This window comes from Sesamum indicum, linkage group LG8 (genome assembly GCF_000512975.1).
Source record: "Sesamum indicum cultivar Zhongzhi No. 13 linkage group LG8, S_indicum_v1.0, whole genome shotgun sequence".
NCBI classification, from domain to species: domain Eukaryota; kingdom Viridiplantae; phylum Streptophyta; class Magnoliopsida; order Lamiales; family Pedaliaceae; genus Sesamum; species Sesamum indicum.
Genome location: NC_026152.1, coordinates 15,002,423 through 15,024,981, shown reverse-complemented (window position 1 = coordinate 15,024,981; position 22,559 = coordinate 15,002,423). Strand labels below are relative to the sequence as shown.

Here is a 22,559-nt window from a genome sequence, read left to right as displayed (position 1 = left end):
ATAAAAATAAATTAAGTAATTAACACAAGTAAAATTAGAAAATAAATATGATAGTATATTAACGATCAAAAAATAACATGAATTATTTAAAATAAAAAAGTAATTATATTAACACAAATATTTAAGAGTATAATTGATATTTTAAAATTTAGTATTGTTGTGTCACAAATTACTGATTGTAAATAAGAGGTGAGTTAATGCATGACAAATTGTACGAACGATCATTCCTATAAAAATATAGTTCCTACATGATAAGATTTCACTTCAACCAAAAATAACAAATAAGGCGAGAAGTGTAATTTTTAACCGACACATAAATACATGTGACACTTTTCGATCTGTTTTAAATTCTCTGTCAAATATGTCTTTTAATCCAAAATTTTTAAAAGTAGAGGATTAATTTTGCAATCCTAACAAAATAAAGGACTAAAAACTAAAAATATTTTTTAAAAGGAACTTATAAGCTTTCAAAATCCTACTTTTAGATCTTACGAGCTCCTTTTTTTAAAAACTTATAAAACACTATTGAATATTTTATCAAATAAAAATTCAAAATTTCAAAAAAAAAAAAAAAAAGTTAATCCCACAAAAAGTGATGATCTAAGGAAATGTAAACCCATGATATCAAAAAATTATAAATAAGTTGGAAGCTCATAAACAAGTCAATTTTTGGGTGGTTTAGTTAAATGATCACAATTTTTTAATTTTTTTTGCCTAATTATAAGTCCTGAAATGAATAAGAAAAAAAAGTAAAAATGTATATATATATATATATATACTTTTTAGAGTAAAATGTGATTAAAAAAATATTTTATTTTTTATTTTTTATTTTTAAGGAAAAAAAAAACTAAATTTGCCCATACACAAGACTGTGTAGATAACTTTAGCTTCCAAACAAACAAAAAGTTTCCTAGAGACATCCAAGCAAAAAATTTGTTTGATTCATATGTTGTTCCAATAATTGATATTTCTATCCAAACAGGCCCTAAAGTTGGCCTAATACCGACACCATAGCCCACAAATGGTGCCCAATTATGATATGCAACAAATATTAAATTTCAAGCCAGATTTATAAATTGGACAAACTTTTAGGGCCATTATGTAAATTCAAACAAATCTCCCTGAGGTTGTAAGTTTATTAGTTCACATGAAATAATAAATATTAATGAGTTGAGTGTAAAATGTTTATTTTTGTTGATGTCATATGATGTTTCCTCACCAAGTTCATAGATGTGAAGGACAGTTCTCTTCCTGGATCGTTTTTTAATAAAAAATAAATAAATGGTAATTATGAGAATATCTAATTCCCTCTCGAATACTATTTTCTATTTTATTTTATACAAATTAAAACCTTTAATTTTTTTAATTTTTTATAATTTTTTAAACAATGAAAATATTTATAATATGGGATAAAAATGCATAAAACACCCATTTGTTTTAAAAAGTCGGCTAAAAACTCATTACTGTTTTAAAAATATACTAAACCCCCCATGTATTTTGTAAAATTCAGCAACAAACACTCATTCCATTAGTAATTCAATGGACGGTACATTACACGCGCTTTTTGTACATGTGGGGGTATTTTTTAACAGTTTTTGACATTTTTCTTAGGTATTTTTTTTTTACTAAAATGCCCTTTTTGTTTTTGTATTTTTTTATAATTTAAATTAAAATATTAAATCATATTTAATATTAAATATTAAATTAAATTATATTTAAATTCAAATAGTTTTATAATTGTTAAATCTAAAATTATTTTTAATATTAAAATATGTATTTAATTATAATAAATATTATTATAATTATTCTTAATTAGCTAAAGTATTTAATTATTATAATTATTTAAAATATTCTTAATTAACTAAAATATATTTTAGTTAATATAATTAAAATTAATTAAAAAAATTTTAAAAAAAACTTAACAGGTTTCGCCCTTTTTCGCCAGAAACTTGTTTCTAAGTTTTCAGACGCCAATGGTACCATTCGAATTCTCTTTTCAAAATAAACATTTGAGTTTTCGTCAATCGGAGAGACTGGGCTCAAGCCACGACCGACGAACATGTTTGGCATTGATTTGTCGTCGTCCAATCAAATCTCGATTTAAGACTGCCTCCATGAGACTCGACTCTTCAAGATAATTCTAATGAGTCCAATCTCACTTATTTGACTAAAATATTTGTGAAGATCCGACGATTTGAAGAATTCGCCTTCAATTCTAACTCGACGGAGATGGGATGCGGGGGTAAGGGGGTGGGGTGGGGTAGTTAGTCTTTTTTATATATATAATAATACTATATTTTTTTAATTTTAGATTAGTTTATATATAATATAAGTTAAATAATTTGTTAAATCTAAACCTTTCATTTCTTTTAAGTATAACGGTTGAGATTAATTGATTAGATCTAACGATCAATATTTAATCAAAAAATATCTAATGGTCATTAAAATAAGAAATTATATATTTTAAGTAAGAGTATAACGGTCATAGTATTAAAAAATTAACACCGTTAGTTAGATTTAACGGAGATGCGGCAATTGAGCTACGTTTAATAAACACAGGGGGGGTTTAGTAAATTTTTAAAATAGAAAGGGATTTTTAGCCGACTTTTTAAAATATAGAAGAATTTTATACATTTTGTCCTATAATTATATCAAATTTAAAAAGAATCACTTATAATTTACTAACTATATATATAAGCATCGGAATTTTAAGTGTTCATGACAAATTAAATAATTCCATATCTTACTACCCCTCAACGAATAATTACTACATAATATTCTATAACAATCATAGGCGAACATCCTAAGTCCTAACCTTATGAAATGACTGTAAAATTTAATAACATCCCAAAATTATAAACATTGTACGTCTATATATTTAATATGTCTGTCGAGAATTAAATAAAAATAAGAAACTGGGCGTCAATGATCACTCCCCTAACACCATACAAGAGCAACCATATTTGTAGGGACCAAATTTTTTACTACTTTGTAGACGATCACAAGATTTATGATACATCATCCATCAGCCACTTATACAATTCGATTTTCTATTTTAAATTATATTGAGTTCTTTATTTTATTTAATATATAAAACACATTATGTGTACAAACATTACGTCCTATTTTTTTTTAAATATTTGGCTCATATGACGTGTATATATTAAATAAAATAGAAGATGCAAAAAAGATTTAAACAAAATAAGAGATACAATAAGCTTTAAAATAGAAAGTTCAGTCAACTGCTTATATACCTCCATATTAATTAATAGGTAAAATTACAATTATTTTTCTTGATATCTGACATAATTATAAACACCCCCTCATTACTTAAAAAATTATAATAATATGGACACCAATGCTTTATCCTTGCTGATCTTTTTAAAAAAAAATTAAAATAAAAAAATGAGGATGGGTAAAATAAATAATATATAGGGGCATATTAGTCCACGAAAGTATTTTAGAAAAAAATAATATATCTATATATATAATTCATAATTCAAAAGAGTATTTTGATCAATTTATTATGAAAATTGAATAAAAATTTAATAGATGCTAACGACTTAAATAGACATTAAAATTAGGAAAATATTTTTAATTTTTTAAATAACAAAAGATATTTATAATTATGTTAAATTTGAGAGACGGTGGTTGTAATTTATGAAATGATGCAATAGTGGTCCATTACAAGCTTTAATATTGCATGTTCTGAACAGAAACCTTGATACCTACATTCTTTACTATGACAGTGATGTCCAACCTAAACTGGCCCTTCTTCAGAAACATTCCTATTCCGGGACCTCATCCTCATCCTCATCATCATCTTGTCTTAATTAATTCTACCACTACCTACTACTACTTCACCTTTTTCTATCTTCATAACATGTGTTATGTGGTTGGTTTTCTTTTTATGGAACGGAAAATTTAAATAATAATCTTTTTATATGAAAAAATGTGATAGAATGAATTTTTTTAAAAGTTTTATGGTCAAATCCCATAGAAAAATGTCAGACAAACACGAACTCACAATTTAAAATAGTGCAGAATTGAAATATAATCACGTTTTGCTTGAAAATAGATCTGTAAGATTTTTTTTTATCCAAATCAGGTTTGTTCAAGTCAAATTAAACATAAAGTAGGTGTAATACACTTGTCATGTGATTGGTCAGTTTTCATGAACTATACACTAATTACACGACAATTGTGTTATAATTATCATATAATTAGTTCAAGTTGGATCAAATTTGAATTGAATTAGAATTATATCACAGACTTAAAACATTGAATAATTTTGTTAACCAATTTGATAAGGAACTTTCCTTGTGAAAAGACAGTTTGGGAATTATTCAATGTTGCAAACCATGGCTCTACATGCAGTCACTTGTACCTAGTCTATATCAAATATTAATGCCCACGACGTGTATATTATGGCGAACCAAGCACATTGAATAATTCGTAATTTAAATTATATGGAATACTTTATATTATGCAAATACTTTATATGGAATATAATATGAAACAGAAAATTAGAATAAATGATTTAAATTGAGACATTTTTGTCTGGATACATGCATGCATGGGTACGTACAACTCATTTCTACTCCATAAACTCGAATTTATATATAGGTATGCGTGTAAAAATATATATTACATGGTTTTTTGCACCCAATGCAACCATTATATTACTCAGAATCTTCCTGGAAAGGGAAAAATGGCAGTCCTTTTTTGAAAATACTCTAAATTGAAAAGTGAAATACATACACGCGTTGGGTGACATCATTATATGATAGTAAAGTGGGATGAAAAATCCTTAGTGACAAGAAGAGCTTAAACTTTTCAGATATATATATGCATGCATGACAACATGGAAAAGAACAGAAATGTTGGACCATGATAATTAAACAATTGTCATCTCCAAAAAACCCTTCAGAAGTAGATAAGTTTTCATTCCCACTGTATAACAACTTATACAAAGCATGGATTATGTAGTAAGAAAACACACAAATATCAGACTTAATTTGTTCCATCAATAGATCAAATCCACACACATAATGTTCATCAACGCTCTAATTATGGATAGCAAGATCATTCACCCTGCCTCTACTTGCTTGTGATTTCCCAAATGATACAGACAAATCCAGGCCCTGATTCTTTGTCTTCTCATTACTCCTACAGCACACATTTTCAGCAACTTCCACCGCTTTAGAGCTCTTGCATCCCAAAAGCCCGCCGGCCCGGTTCTTTTGTCCCTCTTTAACCCCTTCCCTTCTGGTCTCTGAGCTTCTATCAGCCACATTATAACTCCTTGAGACTATCATGTCTCCGGAAACGCTGACGTTCATCTCGTCGTTGTAATCAGAAAGAGCAGAGTAGTCTGCAGCACTGGCTGTGACCACACTCCACTGGATGCTGGCCTCGCTTGGTGCATAATGGGAAATGACGGAAACATCGTCTTCTTGTTGCGATTTCAGCACCGTGTACATGGACCCTGATGCTTTTTCGATCTCGAATAAGTCAGAACTGGCATCACTGGCCATATCATCACAGATAGTGGTGCTTGAAGTTGACAGGTTCTGGCCTGATCTGGGAATAGCATCCCAAGTCAGCATGGAGAGTTTCCTCTCCATGTTTGCGGCTATGTTATCTCGTTTCAGCGATGTCGCAGAGCCGAAAACATCGATCGAATGCCTTGCTTCGTCTAACTGTTCAACTCTCAGCAGCTGATTATTGATCATCACTGGCAGGATTTCAGTTCCAGGATCGGAAACCGGCGCTAATATTGCACGTCGATCGGTGCGTTCTGATCCAGCTCGACTACGGTTTGAGGCGTAGCTTGCGACAATTTCATTGATGTGAACAGATTTCCTGTCAAAACAAGGTCCCCTGCAGCCAAATCCTGTCAAGAAATTCCTGCCAACTGCCTTTTTCTGCTTAGTTTGCATTTGCAGATGAGGTAACAGGCCTGTTTGGCTATTCCAGCTGCTTCCTTCAGAACACAAGCTCGGAGTTCTCTGCCCGATATTCAATCCTACTCCAGGCCCTTTATTCTTGAACTCGTGTTTCACCTCAGTTAGGTTCATGTTGAAGTACCTGTCAGCACTGAAAACGCTGATCTGATCGCGGTCTTTGGGGATTTCTCTAGAGAAGCTGAATGCAGAAGTGGGATCATGGACAGGGCCTGGAACCTCAAAAACAAGGTTGTGATCTGATGAATTGTTGAAGTAAGAAAACGAGTCGAGTCGAGGACTTTTACTGAGGCTACCAGGACCTTCCTTTGGTTTCGAGAATTTGATGCTAAAGGGTGGTGGATTTAGGGTAGGGGAGTTAGTTTTTTTTGCTGAGGTTAATGGAATAGGAGTCCGATCCTGAGCTGAGATCCTGTGTGCTATGTTGTTTTCTCTAGCGGTGTCTAGGTAGTAAGAAAACGAGGCGACACGAAGGCTCCCGTTGTCGTGATCAGTCTCCATGATCAGTTCTTGAAGCTTGTCTGATCAGATGTGTGAAGAAATTGGTTGCGAATCAGAAAGAAAGACAAAAACATTCACGGCAGACAAAAGAAAGGGCTTTGTTTTCATTTCGCTTCATAACAAGTTGTTCCTTAAGTAGGCATGGCAAAATGTAGGTGAGTGGGTGTATCATAGCGTGGGGTGATTGGGTATATTACAATAGTTAAAGGGCATAATTGTCATTTCACATGCAACTTGGAATTACTGCTTTATAATTTTTCTTACAAAGAATCTGACTTAACCAAAGAAAAAGAAGAAACAAATTATTATTCGAACATTTACAATAACTTTGAAAATTTATAAATATCGTAAGTCGATTCATTTTATCATTCTATCCAAGAGAAGGGAGTGAGTTGTTTCAGTGAGATGAGTGAATAAAGTATTGATATTATTGTTGTCATGACTGTAACTGAAAATGATAAACATTCATTACATGATCTTGAGTTTAGAAATATTCATTTATTAGGAAGTATGAAATTCTAATAGGTGAGGAGGGGTGGCTAGAAACCAAGATTTAAGAGCCTCCATTCATTCAAGAATTGAGCCCACAAATGTCCAAATCATAATTAAATTTCATGATTTTAGATCTCCAATTACCTTATGGTCTGTGAGTACTTGAGAGAGTTTGGTCTCACAATCTTTTCAGCCGAGTAGAAATAATTGTTAGATTGAAAGCTGACAACATGTTTACAACACAGGGTTTAATGTGGGGCCTCCATGCCCACACACCTACACTATACAATTCTTAAATATTTCAACAATTCGTGTCATTTTTTTTTATGTGATATAAATTGACGAATAATCCAATTATATCAGAAAATCTTTCACTTGATACTCTCCACTCGGCCTTATGTGATTCTGGCCTAGTTATTATATGACTCGTTGAAGCTACGCAAAGCTATAAATAATTTGCTATTTTAGCTATCAAATAACACATTGTTTTTTCTTAATTCTCTAATTTCTACGTTCAATTATTAAGATGTTCGAAATTTATTATTGTGACTTCAAGACTCTCTGTTATCGTAAAGGATCACGGTACTCTATTTTGATACTTAATCGGATCGAATCAATCTAAAAGTTCGACTTCTCATTATCGAAATAAAAAATTTTGTTTTATATTTTTAATATAAAGTATTGACTTTTTAAAATTAAAGAAAAAAGAAAAATATTTTTTTGGATGGTTCTTTACTAACTCACAAAGATGTCATTCTTCGTCAACCAAACATGTCGTAAAAGATTTGAAATAGGATGATTTTCATATTAATTAATCTGAACAATAATAATTAAATAAATAAAAATATTAATCACATGCAAATAAATAAATAAACTCAAGAAGACGCATCAAATATGTCATTGCTACTAAGCCATACTACTAAGAAATTATTTATTTAAGAAATAAAAAATTTTAAGATCAAAATCAGCTTTTACCTAATTGTGACTTCAAAAAAAACTCAAGAGTTTAATAATATCTTTTATTTTATTTAATATAAATAATATATATATATAAATTACGTTATTTATTTTATTTAGAAATAACCATAGGCTATATTTAGAATATGTTTCTGAGTGCTAGTCCCCCTCCTTTCATCATTCATTGCACTACAGACCCCTCAAAAAATTTGATGAATCGCCCTCTTCAAGTTCGATTAGCCCAATTCCTTCTCCAAGAACGACCCTCGAATCTCCTCTCTCCACTTCGACTCTTCCAAGTGCACTCTCTTCTCATCACCACAGGCCTCCAATCTCAGCACCCATCAACTCTCCTCTCTCTCCTTAAGCTCTATCTCTCTCACCCCTCAACTCTCGCCCATGCCACCAGTCTTTTCCACCGAATCCAAGAACCCAGTAAATGGAATCTCATGATCAGACATGCATCAGCTACAAGCCCTTTAAGGGCACTGTTTTTGTTCCAAGAAATGCGGGCTGATGTGGTAAGTGCCAATGGAAGCCCACCTTTTCGTAGCGACCCTTTCATTTATGCTTCTTTGATTAAAGCTTGTAGTAAAGCTCAGGCGTTTCTTGAAGGTAAGTCGATACATTGCCATGTTATTAGGCTTGGATTGGATTACAATGTGAATGTATTGAACAGTCTTGTTAGTTTTTACATGGGCTCTGTGAATTGGATGAGTTACGCAGCTGTGTTGTTTGGTTCGATTTTGGAGAGAAGTGTTGTTAGTGTTAATTGTATGATATCCGGGTATGTTAATAGAGGAAATCTTGATGTGGGTCTGAGCTTGTTTGTTAAAATGTTGGGTGGTTGTTTTGGTTCAAATGTGAAGCCCAATTATATTACTTTTGTGATTCTGATATCCGGTTGTGTTGAATTTGGAGGATGCAGAACCGGAAATGCACTTCATTGCTGTTGTTTTAAGATAGGATTGGATGGAAATACTGAAATATGTAACGCGCTTATTGATTTGTATGCTAAATTTGGATGTGTTGTTGATGCTGTCAGTGTATTCAGAGACATGCCGACGAAGGATTTGATTTCATGGAATGCTATGATTTGGGGGTATGTTGATAGTGGTAATTGTTCAGAAGCATTTGCCTTGTTCAGGAAAATGAGGATTGAAGACGTAGGAGTTGATAGAGTGTCTTTCAGTTGCTTGTTGTCAGCTTGTGCCGCTTGCAAAGATCTTTGCTTGGGCAGGATGATCCATGCTCATGTCAAATCTATTGGGCTGGGATCTGATGTTTCTGTAGGGACAGCCCTGATTAACTTGTATGCAAAATGTGGAAAAGTGGAGTTGGCTAGGAAACTTTTTGATGAATTACCAAAGGAAAATATTGAATATTGGAATTCTATGATACATGCATATGTTGAAAATGGACTTGCTGGAGAGGCTCTAAAGCTACTAGATCTAATGAAGTCCAGAGATTTAGAACCAGATGAAGTAACCATTCTGGGAATAATTATGGCTTGCCGTGATACAGGGGAACTGCATCAGGGTATTCTTGTCCATTCTATTTTGGAGAATAATGTACTCTTAAAACGAAGTATAGTTTTGGGAAATGTTCTTATTGATATGTATGCAAAATGCGGGAGCATGGCAAAAGCTAGAGCTGTTTTTGATAGGATGCCGCAGAAAGATGTCATCTCATGGACGTCAATGATAGTGGGTCATGCCATAAATAGTGAAGGAGTTAAATCTCTGGCTACTTATAGACACATGTGTGCCAAGAAATTCATTCCTAATTCTGTTACCTTCATCGGGGTTCTATCAGCATGTGATCATGCTGGTCTGGTTGATGAAGGAAGAAGATTGTATGATGTTATGCGTGAAGTGTACCATATCAAACCGCAGATTGAGCATTGTGGCTGCGTAGTTGACATGCTTGCTAGAGCTGGAAAAATTGAAGATGCCCAAATGTTTATTCGAAAGATGCCAATGGAACCGAATGCACTTGTTTGGAGAATGCTAATAAATGCATGCAGAGTTCATGGATACATTAATCTTGGATTGAACTTAGTTACTGGCATAGCAGAACTAAACACTTCCTATGACTCTGCAGATTCTGTAATTTCCTCCAATATATATGCTGAAGCCGGAAGATGGGGTGAAGTTATTTCTCATAGAAGTTTTATGGTTGTTCGGAGAGTTCCTAAAATGGCAGGAAAAAGCTCTGTCTCTTATCTGACGGAGTGATGTGAGTCTGACGGAAAGATTTCAGTCAGTTGACTCTTCATCCCTGAGATTACCTTGATCTAGTTTCCTTTTTACATCTTCAGAAGCTAAAGGGTATCTCAGAGAACTCCAAACATGGCAGAAGATCTCTCTTATTTGGAGTTTGCTGGTGGCATTGTGACAATGATAAAATCACAACCTTTCCCATCTTGATTTTGCTGAAGCAATGCCGGGTTTGGATCATATGCAGGAGTGCCAAAGGCGGGAAAGTGAGAAGTGGATTTACAGTTTCATATTTATTATTCTTGAAAAGTAGCCTTAAGACGGTTCCAAACAGCTTTGCTGCTGAAATCAGCCTCCATCTACAAAAGACATACAAACTGAGATAGCATAATCTGATTCATATGCATCATGCAAATAAAAGATTCTGCCTTGTAGCTTCTACTGTGAACAGAGCAATATGAGACTGAACTTGCCTATTCTAGGGTATGAGTAGAATTTTCGTTGAAGTTTTGCTTTTCATTTATCCCTTAATGTTTAGTTTTCCAGTTCTGTTAATACTTTACCTGAGTCATGCGATTGAGCCTCATTCTGATTACAAAGTCTGCCAGTCTCCTGTTTGGGGGATAAAAAAATAACAGTCATAATTTCTGAATAATTGGTATCAGCTATAAAAGTACTAAATATAAGGGAGAGAAGTTCATATTTTTACCATAAATCAGTTTATATATTCTCCTGGTTTGAGAACTGCACCCTGTCTGACTTTTCCAAAATGTGCTCTTGTTCCATACAGCTGTACTGAAAGAAGATACTGTTATTACAAGATCTAAGGTAGCGGCACTTAGGGAACGCTTCAACAATTTGCGATATATGCTGGTGGCAAAGAGGTAATATATTTTTGGTCGTCTGCTTTATTTGTGGTTTGTTGGAAGATTCAACAATATCTACCTCTTGTAGCTATTGAGTAAACATATAGTTTGGAAGATCTTGTGGGGATTATTTTTATTTTCTGTTACAGGAGCGTAATATGTGGTGTATAACTGCTGAAAACAATTCCATGTTTAGCCCTTTCTTCAGAGACATCTTTAACATATTTATCTTCCCTGTCATCTTGTCATTCGTAGTGTTACTTCTGACTTATCGAACACAGGTTGTCATATTATAGCTAAATTGGATTATGCAATAAAAAGTCCATTTAGAATTTATCATTTGATGTTTGTTTATTTTCTTAGCTCTTTTCAAGCCTCTTTGGCATCTATGCTGATTTTCCAATCATAGGGACCCCATAACTCTGTCAGGCTCATATTTTCATCATCCACCAAATAATAACTTTCCAAGAAATTCTCCTATAGCCACGATCTTCCAAGGGCCGCAAGAGAGCAATGAATGTCTCCACACTCTGGGATTGTCAGCTTCAAAGGTTGTCTGTTCTCTGTATATAAGGTGGCAATAGTAACCAAAGAACATCAATTTGAGCAAGACAGAAAACAAATTCACCAGTAATCTCTGCAGGAGCATATGCCATTCTTGAAAGAGTGGAAGCGACTTCTATCTCTCAGCATAATTTCCAATTTATAGACCTCAGAAATCAACTTCATCACAGTATGACAGTCTTTGCAAACTCTCAAGTTCTTCACAATTCTTATGAAGCTACCCTCGGGCAATCTTGCCATCCCAAAAGCAACAGCCAACTTCTCACTATGTGTAATTATTGCGTCTTCTTTTTCTTCCTCTTGAATATCATGCAAAACATTGATAACTTCTGGGACATAACCTCCTTCAACTCTAAGCTTCAGCATTATTTCCTTTAGCTTCTTATAAGCCTCCTTTGTCACATCATCTTGTTTTGCACCTGCTATAAAAGTATAAATGGCCTTATCCACTTCAATCATACTCCAACCAGGAGTTTTTGTCAGCTTAAGCTCAGCCATAGATTTTCTCACTGTTGCAACATCCTTCCATTTCCCTGCAACTGCATAAATGTTTGACAACAAAACATGATCACCAGAATTGTTAGGATCCAACTCTGAGAGCCTTCTCTTCACTTGCTCTGCCAATTTCACATTGCCATAGAAACTACAAGCACCAAGAAGCGTCCGCCAAATAACAGCATTGGGTGGAATTGGCATCTGAGTAACAAAATGGTACGCCTTCAACAGCTGTCCAGCCCGACCATATAAATCAACCATACATCCATAGTGCTCAATTTCAGGCTTAATCCCATACACTTGGGTCATTTTATCAAAAACTTTTTGTCCTTGTTCGACCAAACCAGCGTGACTACATGCATAAAGGATAGCAATGAATGCAATCCCATCTGGATAAATACCAGATCCCTCCATCTCATGAAAAAGAGAGAGTGCCTCTTCACCATACCCTTGAATTGCCAAACCCACAACCATGGATGTCCAAGATACAATACTCTTTTTCCCTGGCATCCTCTGAAATACCAAACGAGCCATATCTATATTCCCACACTTCGAATAAGTGTCCATAAGTGCATTATTTACTGGAGTAATCCAAACTAATCCCACTTTCTCAATAAAACCATGTAATATCTTTGCAAACTCTAGTGCCCCAGCGTGTGCACAAGCAGACAAAACGCCTGTCAAGCTTACCTCATTAGGCCTCATCCCCACCCTCAGCAACTCCCTAAAATATCCAAACGCCTCATCAAAACAGCCATGTTGTGCAAACCCCACAATCATAGTACTCCAGGATACCTCATCCCTCCTCGGCATTTCATCGAACACCCTCCTTGCCAACTCAAACTCTTCGAGTTTTGTATAACCGGCGAGCATCAAATTATAAGAAGCCAAGTTCTTCGCAGGCATCAAATTAAACACTCTCTCTGCACTTTTTACATCACCACACCTAAAGAACGCAGTCGCCATGGCATTCCACGTCACAACGTTTGGTTCAGGAATTTCGTCGAACACCTTTTCCGCGAATCCAACACACTCGCATTCTGCATACATACTGATCAATGTAGTGCCCACAAAGAGGTGAGTATCAAGACCACGCGTCAAAGCCTGGCAGTGAAGCTGAATCCCAGTCCGTAAACACCGCATATTCGCTGCAGATTTAAGCGTAAAGGCCAAGGAGAAACTATCAACTGGGGAATCCATATTCTTGAGCATAAGAGAGAACGTGGAGATTGAATTCTGGGGCAAGTCCGAATCAGAGAAGCCGCGAATAAGTGCGTTGTACATAAACGGGTCGGGATTCGAGGAGTAGCGGAGGAGGCGGGTAGCATAATCGAGTGCCCCACAGAGATGAACAGCGCAGTGGAGGAGCAGCTTCCCGGCGACAAGGGGATCGGAATCGATACCCGTCTTCGCGACGTGAGCATGGATCTGTTGGAGGGATCTGAGGGTTCTGCAATTGTTCAATAGCGACAAGCAGAAATGCTCTGCGCTGTTCATTACATGCAATCATAGTCCTTGCAAACTGCAAACTTTTTTCTGCAGATGAAGAGCTTTCATTTATCTGCGAATTCCCACATTTGTATGAATGCTGTTCTCGGAGAAATCCACAAAATCTAGTACCAAAGCTGTTCGTCCCACTGTCTTGGCGCCTCTTTTCATGATTTCAAAACATTTGTGGGCGTTGTTTGTTTTATCTTTTGTATGTGTTTATTTATCAGAGTTAATCTCTCAAATTTATACGCTCCAATAACTTTGCCCGAATAAGCAATTAATTGAGAAGAAACTCTATTTAGCTTGCTAAATCCGTGGAGAAAGTGTGGAAGCACTTCCTCTTCACATCAAGAAGCAAAGAGAAAGCAGACGAGGCTACTCAACTCTTCTTACCATGTGACTTCATCTTTTGTCTTGTTTTTGTGTATAATGGTAACGCAAAACAAACTAATAGATTAATCTAATGCAACTGACCACACAAAAAAAGCACATCAAGATTGTTCCAAATATTTTCAAGTAGTCATCAACATCAATCATAGATTAATATTTAAGCCTTTTATTCCGTATGCTGAAGTAAACATGGTGTTTAGTATAGAATTATGCGAGTGATATGATAAAATTGAATTAAATGTATGATAAAAAAGGGTCTGAAATTAATTATAAGTGGCTTATTTTTATATATTCACATATGGTATCATATGTCTACTTTGAATGATAACTAGTTATTTTAATTAAAGTTACCCATAGCTCAATAGTGGGCCTTACCCTTATTTACTATGGATGTCGTAAATTCGGACATTTGGGTCTTTGTAGATGCCTGTCCGATGGTGGGCCTTAGCAATGTGGGAATAGATAGCAAATTATATATTTTATATTCGATCTTGTGACAACAAGTCAAGATGGCCGAGCGGTCTAAGGCGCCAGTTTCAGGTACTGGTCCGAAAGGGCGTGGGTTCAAATCCCACTCTTGACATCTGTTTTCACAAATCTCATTATTTTGAGATTTTCGTAGACTTTATAGTATGAATCCAAATTTCAAGAATTAATTACCCCACCACAAAAATATTTTTCAACTAATTTTCCAATTCATATATATATATATACTGAAAAAATCAACTCCCGCGAGCTCCGCCACCAACTCCAAGAAAATCTTGATAAACCCTGTTGGATTCTACCCTCCAGGCTCCAGTAATGGCGTCCGCTGCATTTCTTCGTCTGCCGTCGTCATCTTTTGCGCTTTCGTTCAAATCAAACCGGCCCTTTTCTCCTCAATCTCTTTGCGTCTCGAAAAACCTAAGCTTTACGGTCAAGGCATCAACATCGCTCGACTACTCTGCTCCATCGAAATCTACTTCCATTTCCAAGAGCAACTCCAGCAGCTGGAAATGGAAATTTGAGGGGAACTCTGTGAATATCCACTTCGAGAGACTGGAAAAGGACGGAGCTGATGATCGGCCACGAAGGAATATTCTTATGGTGCCTACAATTTCTGATGTCAGCACCGTTGAGGAGTGGAGGCTTGTAGCGGAAGAAATTGTCGGGAAGAATGGTGAGATCAATTGGAGTGCGACTATTGTGGATTGGCCCGGTCTGGGGTACTCGGACAGGCCGAAACTCGACTATAATGCTGGTGTTATGGAGAGGTTTCTGGTGGATTTTGTCAGTTCCCCTGATAGTCCTATTTCCAACTTTGTTGCAGGTGTGTGATTGAGGTCATTTCTTCTTAAAATTATGAATCTTGATGCGCATCTATTTGTTGTTTGGATTTCTGGTTGTGTGCAATGAATTACCAACTGCCCTGCTGGTATTAAGTTTTCTTCTTATGGAATAAGGATTGATTTTAGTGTCTATTGGTATTCAGCGTCTGTTATTGGGTTCTTAAGATCAAGGAATTTGATATTGGTCCATTGATTGTGAATATGAAATGAACCCCAATAGGCCAGTAATTGTTGGATTTTATACTTCATGATGGGATTGTGCGACATGGGAAATGGAATGAAAATGAATCCCATCATCCATTGTATAGTGTTTGGTTTAATAAGTGTGATATTCCATGTAATAATATAGTTTGGTGTTTGGTTGAAAGGATTATAAAGTATGATTAAATGTAAAAAGAATATTAAGGGTATCATTTTTTTTTCATTTTAATATTGTAGCTTGTGAATAGTTACAAAAGATAAAAATCCTCTCTGTATTTATTGAAATATTGAAATACAGTTTTTAAAATAATAATCTTGTTGAATATTTACCTTTTTTCTATATCCATATGAAGCAGAAGTTCACTATAGACATTTAATAATAATAATAAAAGAAAGAGAACGGATGTTTAATTTTTTTTCAAAAGTCCAAAAAAAAAGTTGAAGTAATATTTTTATTATTATATTTTATTATTCAATTATTATAATTTGAAGTACATTCTTTTAAGCATGCATGCATTTTACAAGTAAGGAAAAATCCAAAGTGAGAAAAAGTGGTTCCATCTTATTTTTGTGAAAAAAGTGAAGAAAACTGAAGGACATATAAAGAAGAGATTTATTAATCCTACCCTTAGTCCCAGTGAGCTGGGATACACTATCCCACAAATTAGGGTTGCTAAGACCGGGCTATGGAATTATTACCGGGTTCTAATACTATAAACCAAACGTGTGATTATGCATGATAATCAATCTTATCGTGCCTAATTACACAAACCAAACCAGTCCAAAGCTTATTATGGCTTTTATGAGATTTTTCACAGGTCTCTGATAAACCATTTGCAGTGTGGCATTATCTCCAGTGTAACCAATTTGTCCACATCCAGTATGAATGAGACTCTTGGGCCTAGTCAATAGAGTACTATGGGTTTTAATTACTAATATTTTTGCTTTACAATGTTAAACGGATATCGAATCCATGTCCCCTGCTCTCATAAAAGACATTGGGAGCAAAAACGTCATCCAGCAGCAGCTGACAGTACTTACACAATTTTTGCTTAGAAGCTAAGATGACAACGGGACCGAGAAAGTGAAAACAACAAGAAAGTTGATTAGTATGTAATCAAGAAGGCTGTGATGTTGCTGGGAAATCAAATGGCTGGCTTAAATTAATGGGAAACAACTATATTGATTAGAAAGAAATGTAAGTACTTGATGGCTGGATATTTGAACAAATGGATTATGGCTTTGCTAAAATAAAAAATCCCATGGAGCCACTTGGAAATAAATAACTGAAGGCTGGAAATTTAAATGCCAGGAAAAAGAAGATATCTTTAGGATGATTTGGAATGGGGTGGAGATGATGGGATCTTTTAATTCTTTTAATGGTAGTTACTGGCTATTTACATCTGATAGAGCTTCCCAAATATCTGGTGGCGCACTTCCGTATCACAGCTTCAAGATTCTGTCATTTGCCAGTGTTGCTCTCTTGCCATTTTTGTTATGCAATGAAATAATATCAAGTGGAGATCATTTTCAAGTTTAGGGCAGCATTATCATTAGTAACCTTCAAAATAATGTTGTGCATTGAACAATCTTGCACTTTGTGCTATACTGCTATTGTCTTTAATTGATATACATCCGTGTATGTTGTGGCTCGCGAGATACTCAAATTCACTAGTTGTAGCGGATGACTAGATGTTGTGTTATACCTTTTGGAGCTTGACAAAATTTCACTTGATATTTGTGGATAGTACATGAACATAATAGTTTTGATATATGCAGAATTTATACATGATATTTCTGGACAGGCCATTAACATAATAGAAGTGTATGGTAGACTGCTACAGATTGTTTGACAATAGAGTTCTGAGAAAGTTGCACCTTTTTTTCCTTCGCATAACCTTCTAATTTTACTGATACCCATGTATGTTGTCCCTCAGTATCTGTACTCGAGTTCTGCAGTTGAGTTATGGATGGCTATAAAAAAATCTTCTTCAATCGATGATAATAGTGTTGTGAATGGGGCCACTGAGTTTAAACTAACTAGAATGCGTAATATTTAGATGTGCTGAGCCTATTTTGCGTTCAGCCTCAGTAAAATAACTGATTGACAATTTGACCAGGCCTAAACGAATGGTTCAAAAACTCAGCCTTGCCTCAAATGAATTCTTGGCTCAACTCGAATATAAGCAGGCCTCATGCTTTTTCGACACAATTGATAGTCTTAGATAATATTCTCATACCAATTGATAGTCGTAGACCAATTGATAGTCATATGTTCATTTTGGTTTATTAAATTTCCATATTGCCTTACAGTAACTTCTTATGCATCATCACTTTGCCAACTGGGTACGTTTGGGATATATATATAGTTGTCAATGCAAAAGTCATTATATTTCTATGTGTAGTTTCTTTACCACATCCAGGTAAAACTCGAACCCCTGCTAATATGTTGTTTGGCAACACAGATAATGAGTATGTGGTCTTTGGAGGAGGGCATGCTGCAACCATAGCAGTTCGGGCTACAAAAAGTGGTTTCTTGAAGCCGAAGGCCATTGCTGCTGTTGCTCCCACCTGGGCTGGTCCCCTCCCTATTGTGTTTGGTAGAGATTCAAATATGGAGACTAGGTTGAAAATTATCTGGAACCTTCTGCATACTTCATTTATCCTACTTTTTATTGATGAAAATTCTTTATCTGGAGGTTTGTACTTTTGTCAGACTGTTCATCGCTGCCCTAACCATGAAACAATCATATGTGATTTAACCTCATTATGTCCTACGGCTAAAAGTATTTTATCTTGGATGCCTACATAGTCAAAATATTATCCAGAGCATTGCATCCTGTTAATTTTAAGTCAAACCATTTCAAAGTCATGCATTTGCTTGATGCTGTGAGACCATGCGTAATGACTTCTTGTTTACCTAAATGAATGTAATAATCTACAACTCACTAATGATTGTACCATTTAACCTTGTCTCTGTTTATCTTGTGAATTTATAGGTATGGCCTTCTAAGAGGCACCTTGAGGGCTCCTGCTGTGGGTTGGATGATGTACAATGTGCTGGTCAGCAACGAGAAGGCAATCCAATCACAGTACAAATCCCATGTATATGCAGATCCAGAGAATGTTACTCCTAGTATTGTTGAGAGCAGATATGAGCTTACCAAACGGAAAGGTGCTCGTTATGTGCCTGCTGCTTTTTTAACTGGATTGCTTGATCCAGTAAATTCCAGGAAGGAGTTTGTAGAACTATTTGCAGGACTAGAGGGAAGAATTCCTGTCTTGGTTATGTCAACTTCAGGCTCGCCAAAGAGATCAAAAGCCGAAATGGAAGCTCTCCGAGGAGCAAAAGGTGTTAGCAAATTTGTTGAAGTGCCAGGTGCTCTTCTTCCTCAAGAAGAGTATCCGAAGGTTGTTGCTGATGAGTTATATAGGTTTTTGCTGGAGATTTGAATCAAAGGCTTAAGAAATTATTCACACTTCCAAAATGGTGGAAAACAGGAGATAAATGGTCATCTATATTTGATAGTTTAGCAAATAGTGGCAAGTGCAGTTTCCTTCAACCTTTATATGATTTTCAAAGTGATTATACAATGTTGTGGATTAAAAATGTTGAACCTGATATATGTAGAGTCACAACATTTACATAATAAGTTCATGGGATATATCATCCCATTTTGTGTAATACCTGAGAGAATGAATTGACTTTCAGTCACTTGAATATTTTCAGGATCTATTAATTTTATTATGAGATGGCATCAAATTTCACATATAGACAGTAGACTTTTTGTTCATCGGTCGTGTTGCATGATGTATTGTTTTGTATTATGTACTTCAGATGGTCACGGATCCATCTTTTTTGTTTTGTTCTTTACTCCCCTGAACTAGTATCATTTGATGATTAATGCTCATTTTATTACATATATATAAGTTGTAGGGGACAAGAATGTAATTATAAACTGTGATGCTACTACAAATGTGAATAGTCACAAGGCATATACGTATTCCCAATGAGATTTCACAAAAAGGCCTTCTAACCACTATAAATGACCAATGTAATAAATTGATAAAACCATATTAAGATGTTATAATGTAAGAAGAAACAAATTCAAATACCGAAACATTAAATGATTCTCCAAAATCAAGGCAAATATATATTTCAACTTTCTTTCCTACTTGTTAATGTGCATTGTAAGTTCAGGCTTTTTGAATTGTACGTCTTTCCTATAGGAAAGTTGTATGCTCCTCTTAGATTTCTCTTAGTTGCTACAAAATTTGTGGTTCTTTTGTTGTTTTCCTGGTGAGGCTACTCCCACCTTAATCACCAAACTTTTCCCTGAACAAGAATCTAAGTACTTTAATGTTTAGACTAAAGCTATTGAAGGAGAGTATAAGCTGCTGATAGTAAAATCCAAACTTGCTGCAGTGGAACAAGGGGAAGAAAGTATTATGGTATTGGTGTAGCAAAATTGTAATAGTAAAGATATGCTGTTTCAAGTAATGTGCTTGACCTTATTTTGTGTAGTTTTGTTTGAGGTGAACTTAGGATAGAAACTTATGAATTTGGACGTTGTCAGGAAGAAGGGAAGTTACCTGTGGTAAGTAGCGGTAAACTGAGGGCGTGAGTGACCATATATGCATACGTCTTTGAAACTCACTACACAGGTATTGGACCATCAATATTTGTCCTAGACCCATCCCACCTGGGTTATGACTTGACTTTTACCGAACTACCTTGAGCACAACTCCCTCCAAAGATAGATGGCTGTCTGTTAGAATCCGACTCTTGCTAAACAAGAGTTCCGAAATAGCTTTATTAAATTGTCGATGCATAATTTCTGCACCAAGATAGTCTACTTCCTTATCAACACCCACTTCTTTGATTCTTTTAGTCAAATGTGAGAATCCAGTTCCACGGGCTAACAACAAATGGTGCTGGTGTATTATCTTGTTTATGCATATAGATGATCACAAAATACGCTTACGAATAACGTACACCTTTTTGTGAGTTACATCAGCAGCTTTAGCCAAATGGATTCACAATAACTGCCCATGGAAAGTCCTTGTGTATGAACTTCAGTATTAAGCTGTGGAGAACTTTCATACTTTTACATGCTAGCTTATACAGGCAATCACAATGTCTGCAACTTTCTCTACTGCAAGTGCTTGTCACTATGAAATTCTTGTTACACTGAAACTGCTGATGATTTCTACTACTTACCCTGCAAAAAACACTACTAGTTTAGACTTCATTTGATCCATTTGTGATTGCAGACAATTATGTGGAAATCACATCAAGGGACAGCTGTAGGGGCTCGTGTTGATATATTTCAATTGACGTACTTTATGTTTTTAATGTGGATGTGACCACTTCTTAATATTGGACCTGACTCTTTAACTAACATCTGCCAGAATTCAATGTCCTAGAGAAAAATTGGTGTTGCTGCCAAAGAAACTGAGGTATATAACTGAGATCATAATGTCAATGCCATAAAGTGAAGCACTGGATGGGATTGTGACAATGTTATAAAATTGTTGATATTATATGTATGATCTAATGGTTCTCGGTTCATGACGTGACCTGTTTTCAAATTGTCGAAAAGGACCTACTTTTGTCCATGTGATTATATTGAAAAGGACAGATTGTTGAGATATAAGCACAGATTGCTGTTTGTTGAAGAAGCAAGATTATGATTGAGATATGAATTTTTGTTCCCAGTGGAAGTGTTTGATGTAGTGCCTCTGAGGAGGTGAACTTTCATCAAACAATAATAGCTGTTTAACTTCATTTGATGCATTTGTGACCATAAGCAAGTATGTTAAATCACATCATCAGACAGCTGTGGAGGCTATGGTTCGACTTAAATTAACCTATTTTACGGTATTAATGTTGATATGGCTACCGTTTCTAAATATCTAACCTGATTCTTTAGCCAACATGTACCAGAATTCAAGGTGTTAGAGAAAATCCAGTGTTGCTAACAAACAAACAGTGTCATGAAACTGATATTTTAAAGTTATTCCATACTGTTGAGATATAACTAGGGATTACTATGTGTTGATGAAGCAAGATTGTGGGTGAGATATGAATTCTTGTTTGGTGGTGAACGTGTTTGATGTATTGCCTCTGAGAGGGTCAACTCAATTGTCATATGTAGAGGGAGGTTTTGTGCCTATGCAAATTTGAGTTTTGCTTCTGGTTTTTTCCAAGTTCATGTGTGTATGCAAATTTGAGTTCTTGACTTTGCAGCCTAATATGTACAATTATAGGAAACAGGAAACCTAATCAAATCCTTTGGCCTTACTTCCCTTTGCTCGTCCCAATCGTTCTATGACCCGATTAGGGTAATGGTTCTCGTGTTTATCTCGATTGTTTGATTCATCTATGGGATATTGCTTAATTAATGTATGAGAACTATACGACTATGTAGCCATCGTCGTAAGCGATGAACTCATGCAACTACAAGCATGTCATAGTTAATACAAACGAAGATTTGGTCAACCCCTCTTTACCCAAAGTTTAATCTCAAAACTAAGCAGTCCGTATAAGCATAACTAATCCAAGATACGACTGAAAAATAAATCAAACTCAACTCGATTAGCGCAAAAATAAGAAAACATATTCAAAAACATCAAATTACTTGCACTTGATTCATGTTTTCATCCATTCAAAATCCATTTGGATTCGATTAAATTAATAATCAAATTAAATTTAAATATAACTTTTTAAATTCAATAATTATTCAAATAAATTTAGATAATAATATATTCGACTCGAATTAAATAATTTAGCGTGCTGATCGAAGATATGGTACAATTGTTGGGTAGACAATGAGAAAGGATTTTGTTCATAACTTAAACTATGAACTGATATGACGTTATCTTTTCCTTTCTCTTTCACTCTTAAAAACTTGGGTTTTAAAGTCAGACTTTGCAGCCTCATCTTTCCCACACCAAATATTATGTGCAAAATATTTGTATGCTTTATTTGGATGTAAGTCGATCGATTTAATTATGAGCTGTTGGATTTATAAATAATGTTTTTCAAAGCAAGATACTAATAATTCAATAAATTACTTTTGAAAAAAT

The 22,559-nt window shown here is 35.0% G+C and overlaps 4 protein-coding genes and 1 non-coding gene across 6 annotated transcripts; 3 read left to right on the top strand and 2 right to left on the bottom strand.

The window, feature by feature from the left end:
• On the bottom strand, positions 5,067–6,467 carry LOC105168830 (protein PHYTOCHROME KINASE SUBSTRATE 3). Its single transcript, XM_011088986.1, has one exon. It carries the CDS (start codon positions 6,465–6,467, stop codon positions 5,067–5,069), a length of 1,401 nt encoding a protein of 466 aa, XP_011087288.1.
• On the top strand, positions 8,101–10,191 carry LOC105168797 (pentatricopeptide repeat-containing protein At4g21065-like). 2 transcript variants are annotated; one of them, XM_011088951.2, is made up of 2 exons: positions 8,101–8,437; positions 8,962–10,191. In XM_011088951.2, exons 1-2 carry the CDS (start codon positions 8,433–8,435, stop codon positions 10,151–10,153), a joined length of 1,197 nt encoding a protein of 398 aa, XP_011087253.1. In that variant the 5' UTR covers positions 8,101–8,432; the 3' UTR covers positions 10,154–10,191. The 2 variants fall into 2 exon arrangements, with proteins under 2 accessions (XP_011087253.1, XP_011087254.1); XM_011088952.2 differs by having other exon boundaries at positions 8,101–8,531.
• LOC105168796 (pentatricopeptide repeat-containing protein At1g74630) lies at positions 11,308–13,968 on the bottom strand. The gene has a single exon (XM_011088949.2). It carries the CDS (start codon positions 13,555–13,557, stop codon positions 11,626–11,628), a length of 1,932 nt encoding a protein of 643 aa, XP_011087251.1. The 5' UTR covers positions 13,558–13,968; the 3' UTR covers positions 11,308–11,625.
• TRNAL-CAG lies at positions 14,445–14,524 on the top strand. The gene has a single exon. It is a non-coding gene; the product is annotated as a tRNA-Leu (tRNA).
• Positions 14,608–19,251, top strand: LOC105168795. The gene is made up of 3 exons (XM_011088948.2): positions 14,608–15,250; positions 17,936–18,095; positions 18,470–19,251. Exons 1-3 carry the CDS (start codon positions 14,743–14,745, stop codon positions 18,921–18,923), a joined length of 1,122 nt encoding a protein of 373 aa, XP_011087250.1. The 5' UTR covers positions 14,608–14,742; the 3' UTR covers positions 18,924–19,251.

Bases quoted from the DNA above. Each gene is read 5' to 3' on its own strand.
- LOC105168830 (XM_011088986.1), bottom strand. From the start codon at position 6,467: ATGGAGACTGATCACGACAACGGGAGCCTTCGTGTCGCCTCGTTTTCT.
- LOC105168796 (XM_011088949.2), bottom strand. From the start codon at position 13,557: ATGAACAGCGCAGAGCATTTCTGCTTGTCGCTATTGAACAATTGCAGA.
- LOC105168795 (XM_011088948.2), top strand. From the start codon at position 14,743: ATGGCGTCCGCTGCATTTCTTCGTCTGCCGTCGTCATCTTTTGCGCTT. The intron at 15,251-17,935 runs GTGTGTGATTGA...TTGGCAACACAG, and splicing joins TATTTCCAACTTTGTTGCAG to ATAATGAGTATGTGGTCTTT. The intron at 18,096-18,469 runs GTTGAAAATTAT...GTGAATTTATAG, and splicing joins GATTCAAATATGGAGACTAG to GTATGGCCTTCTAAGAGGCA.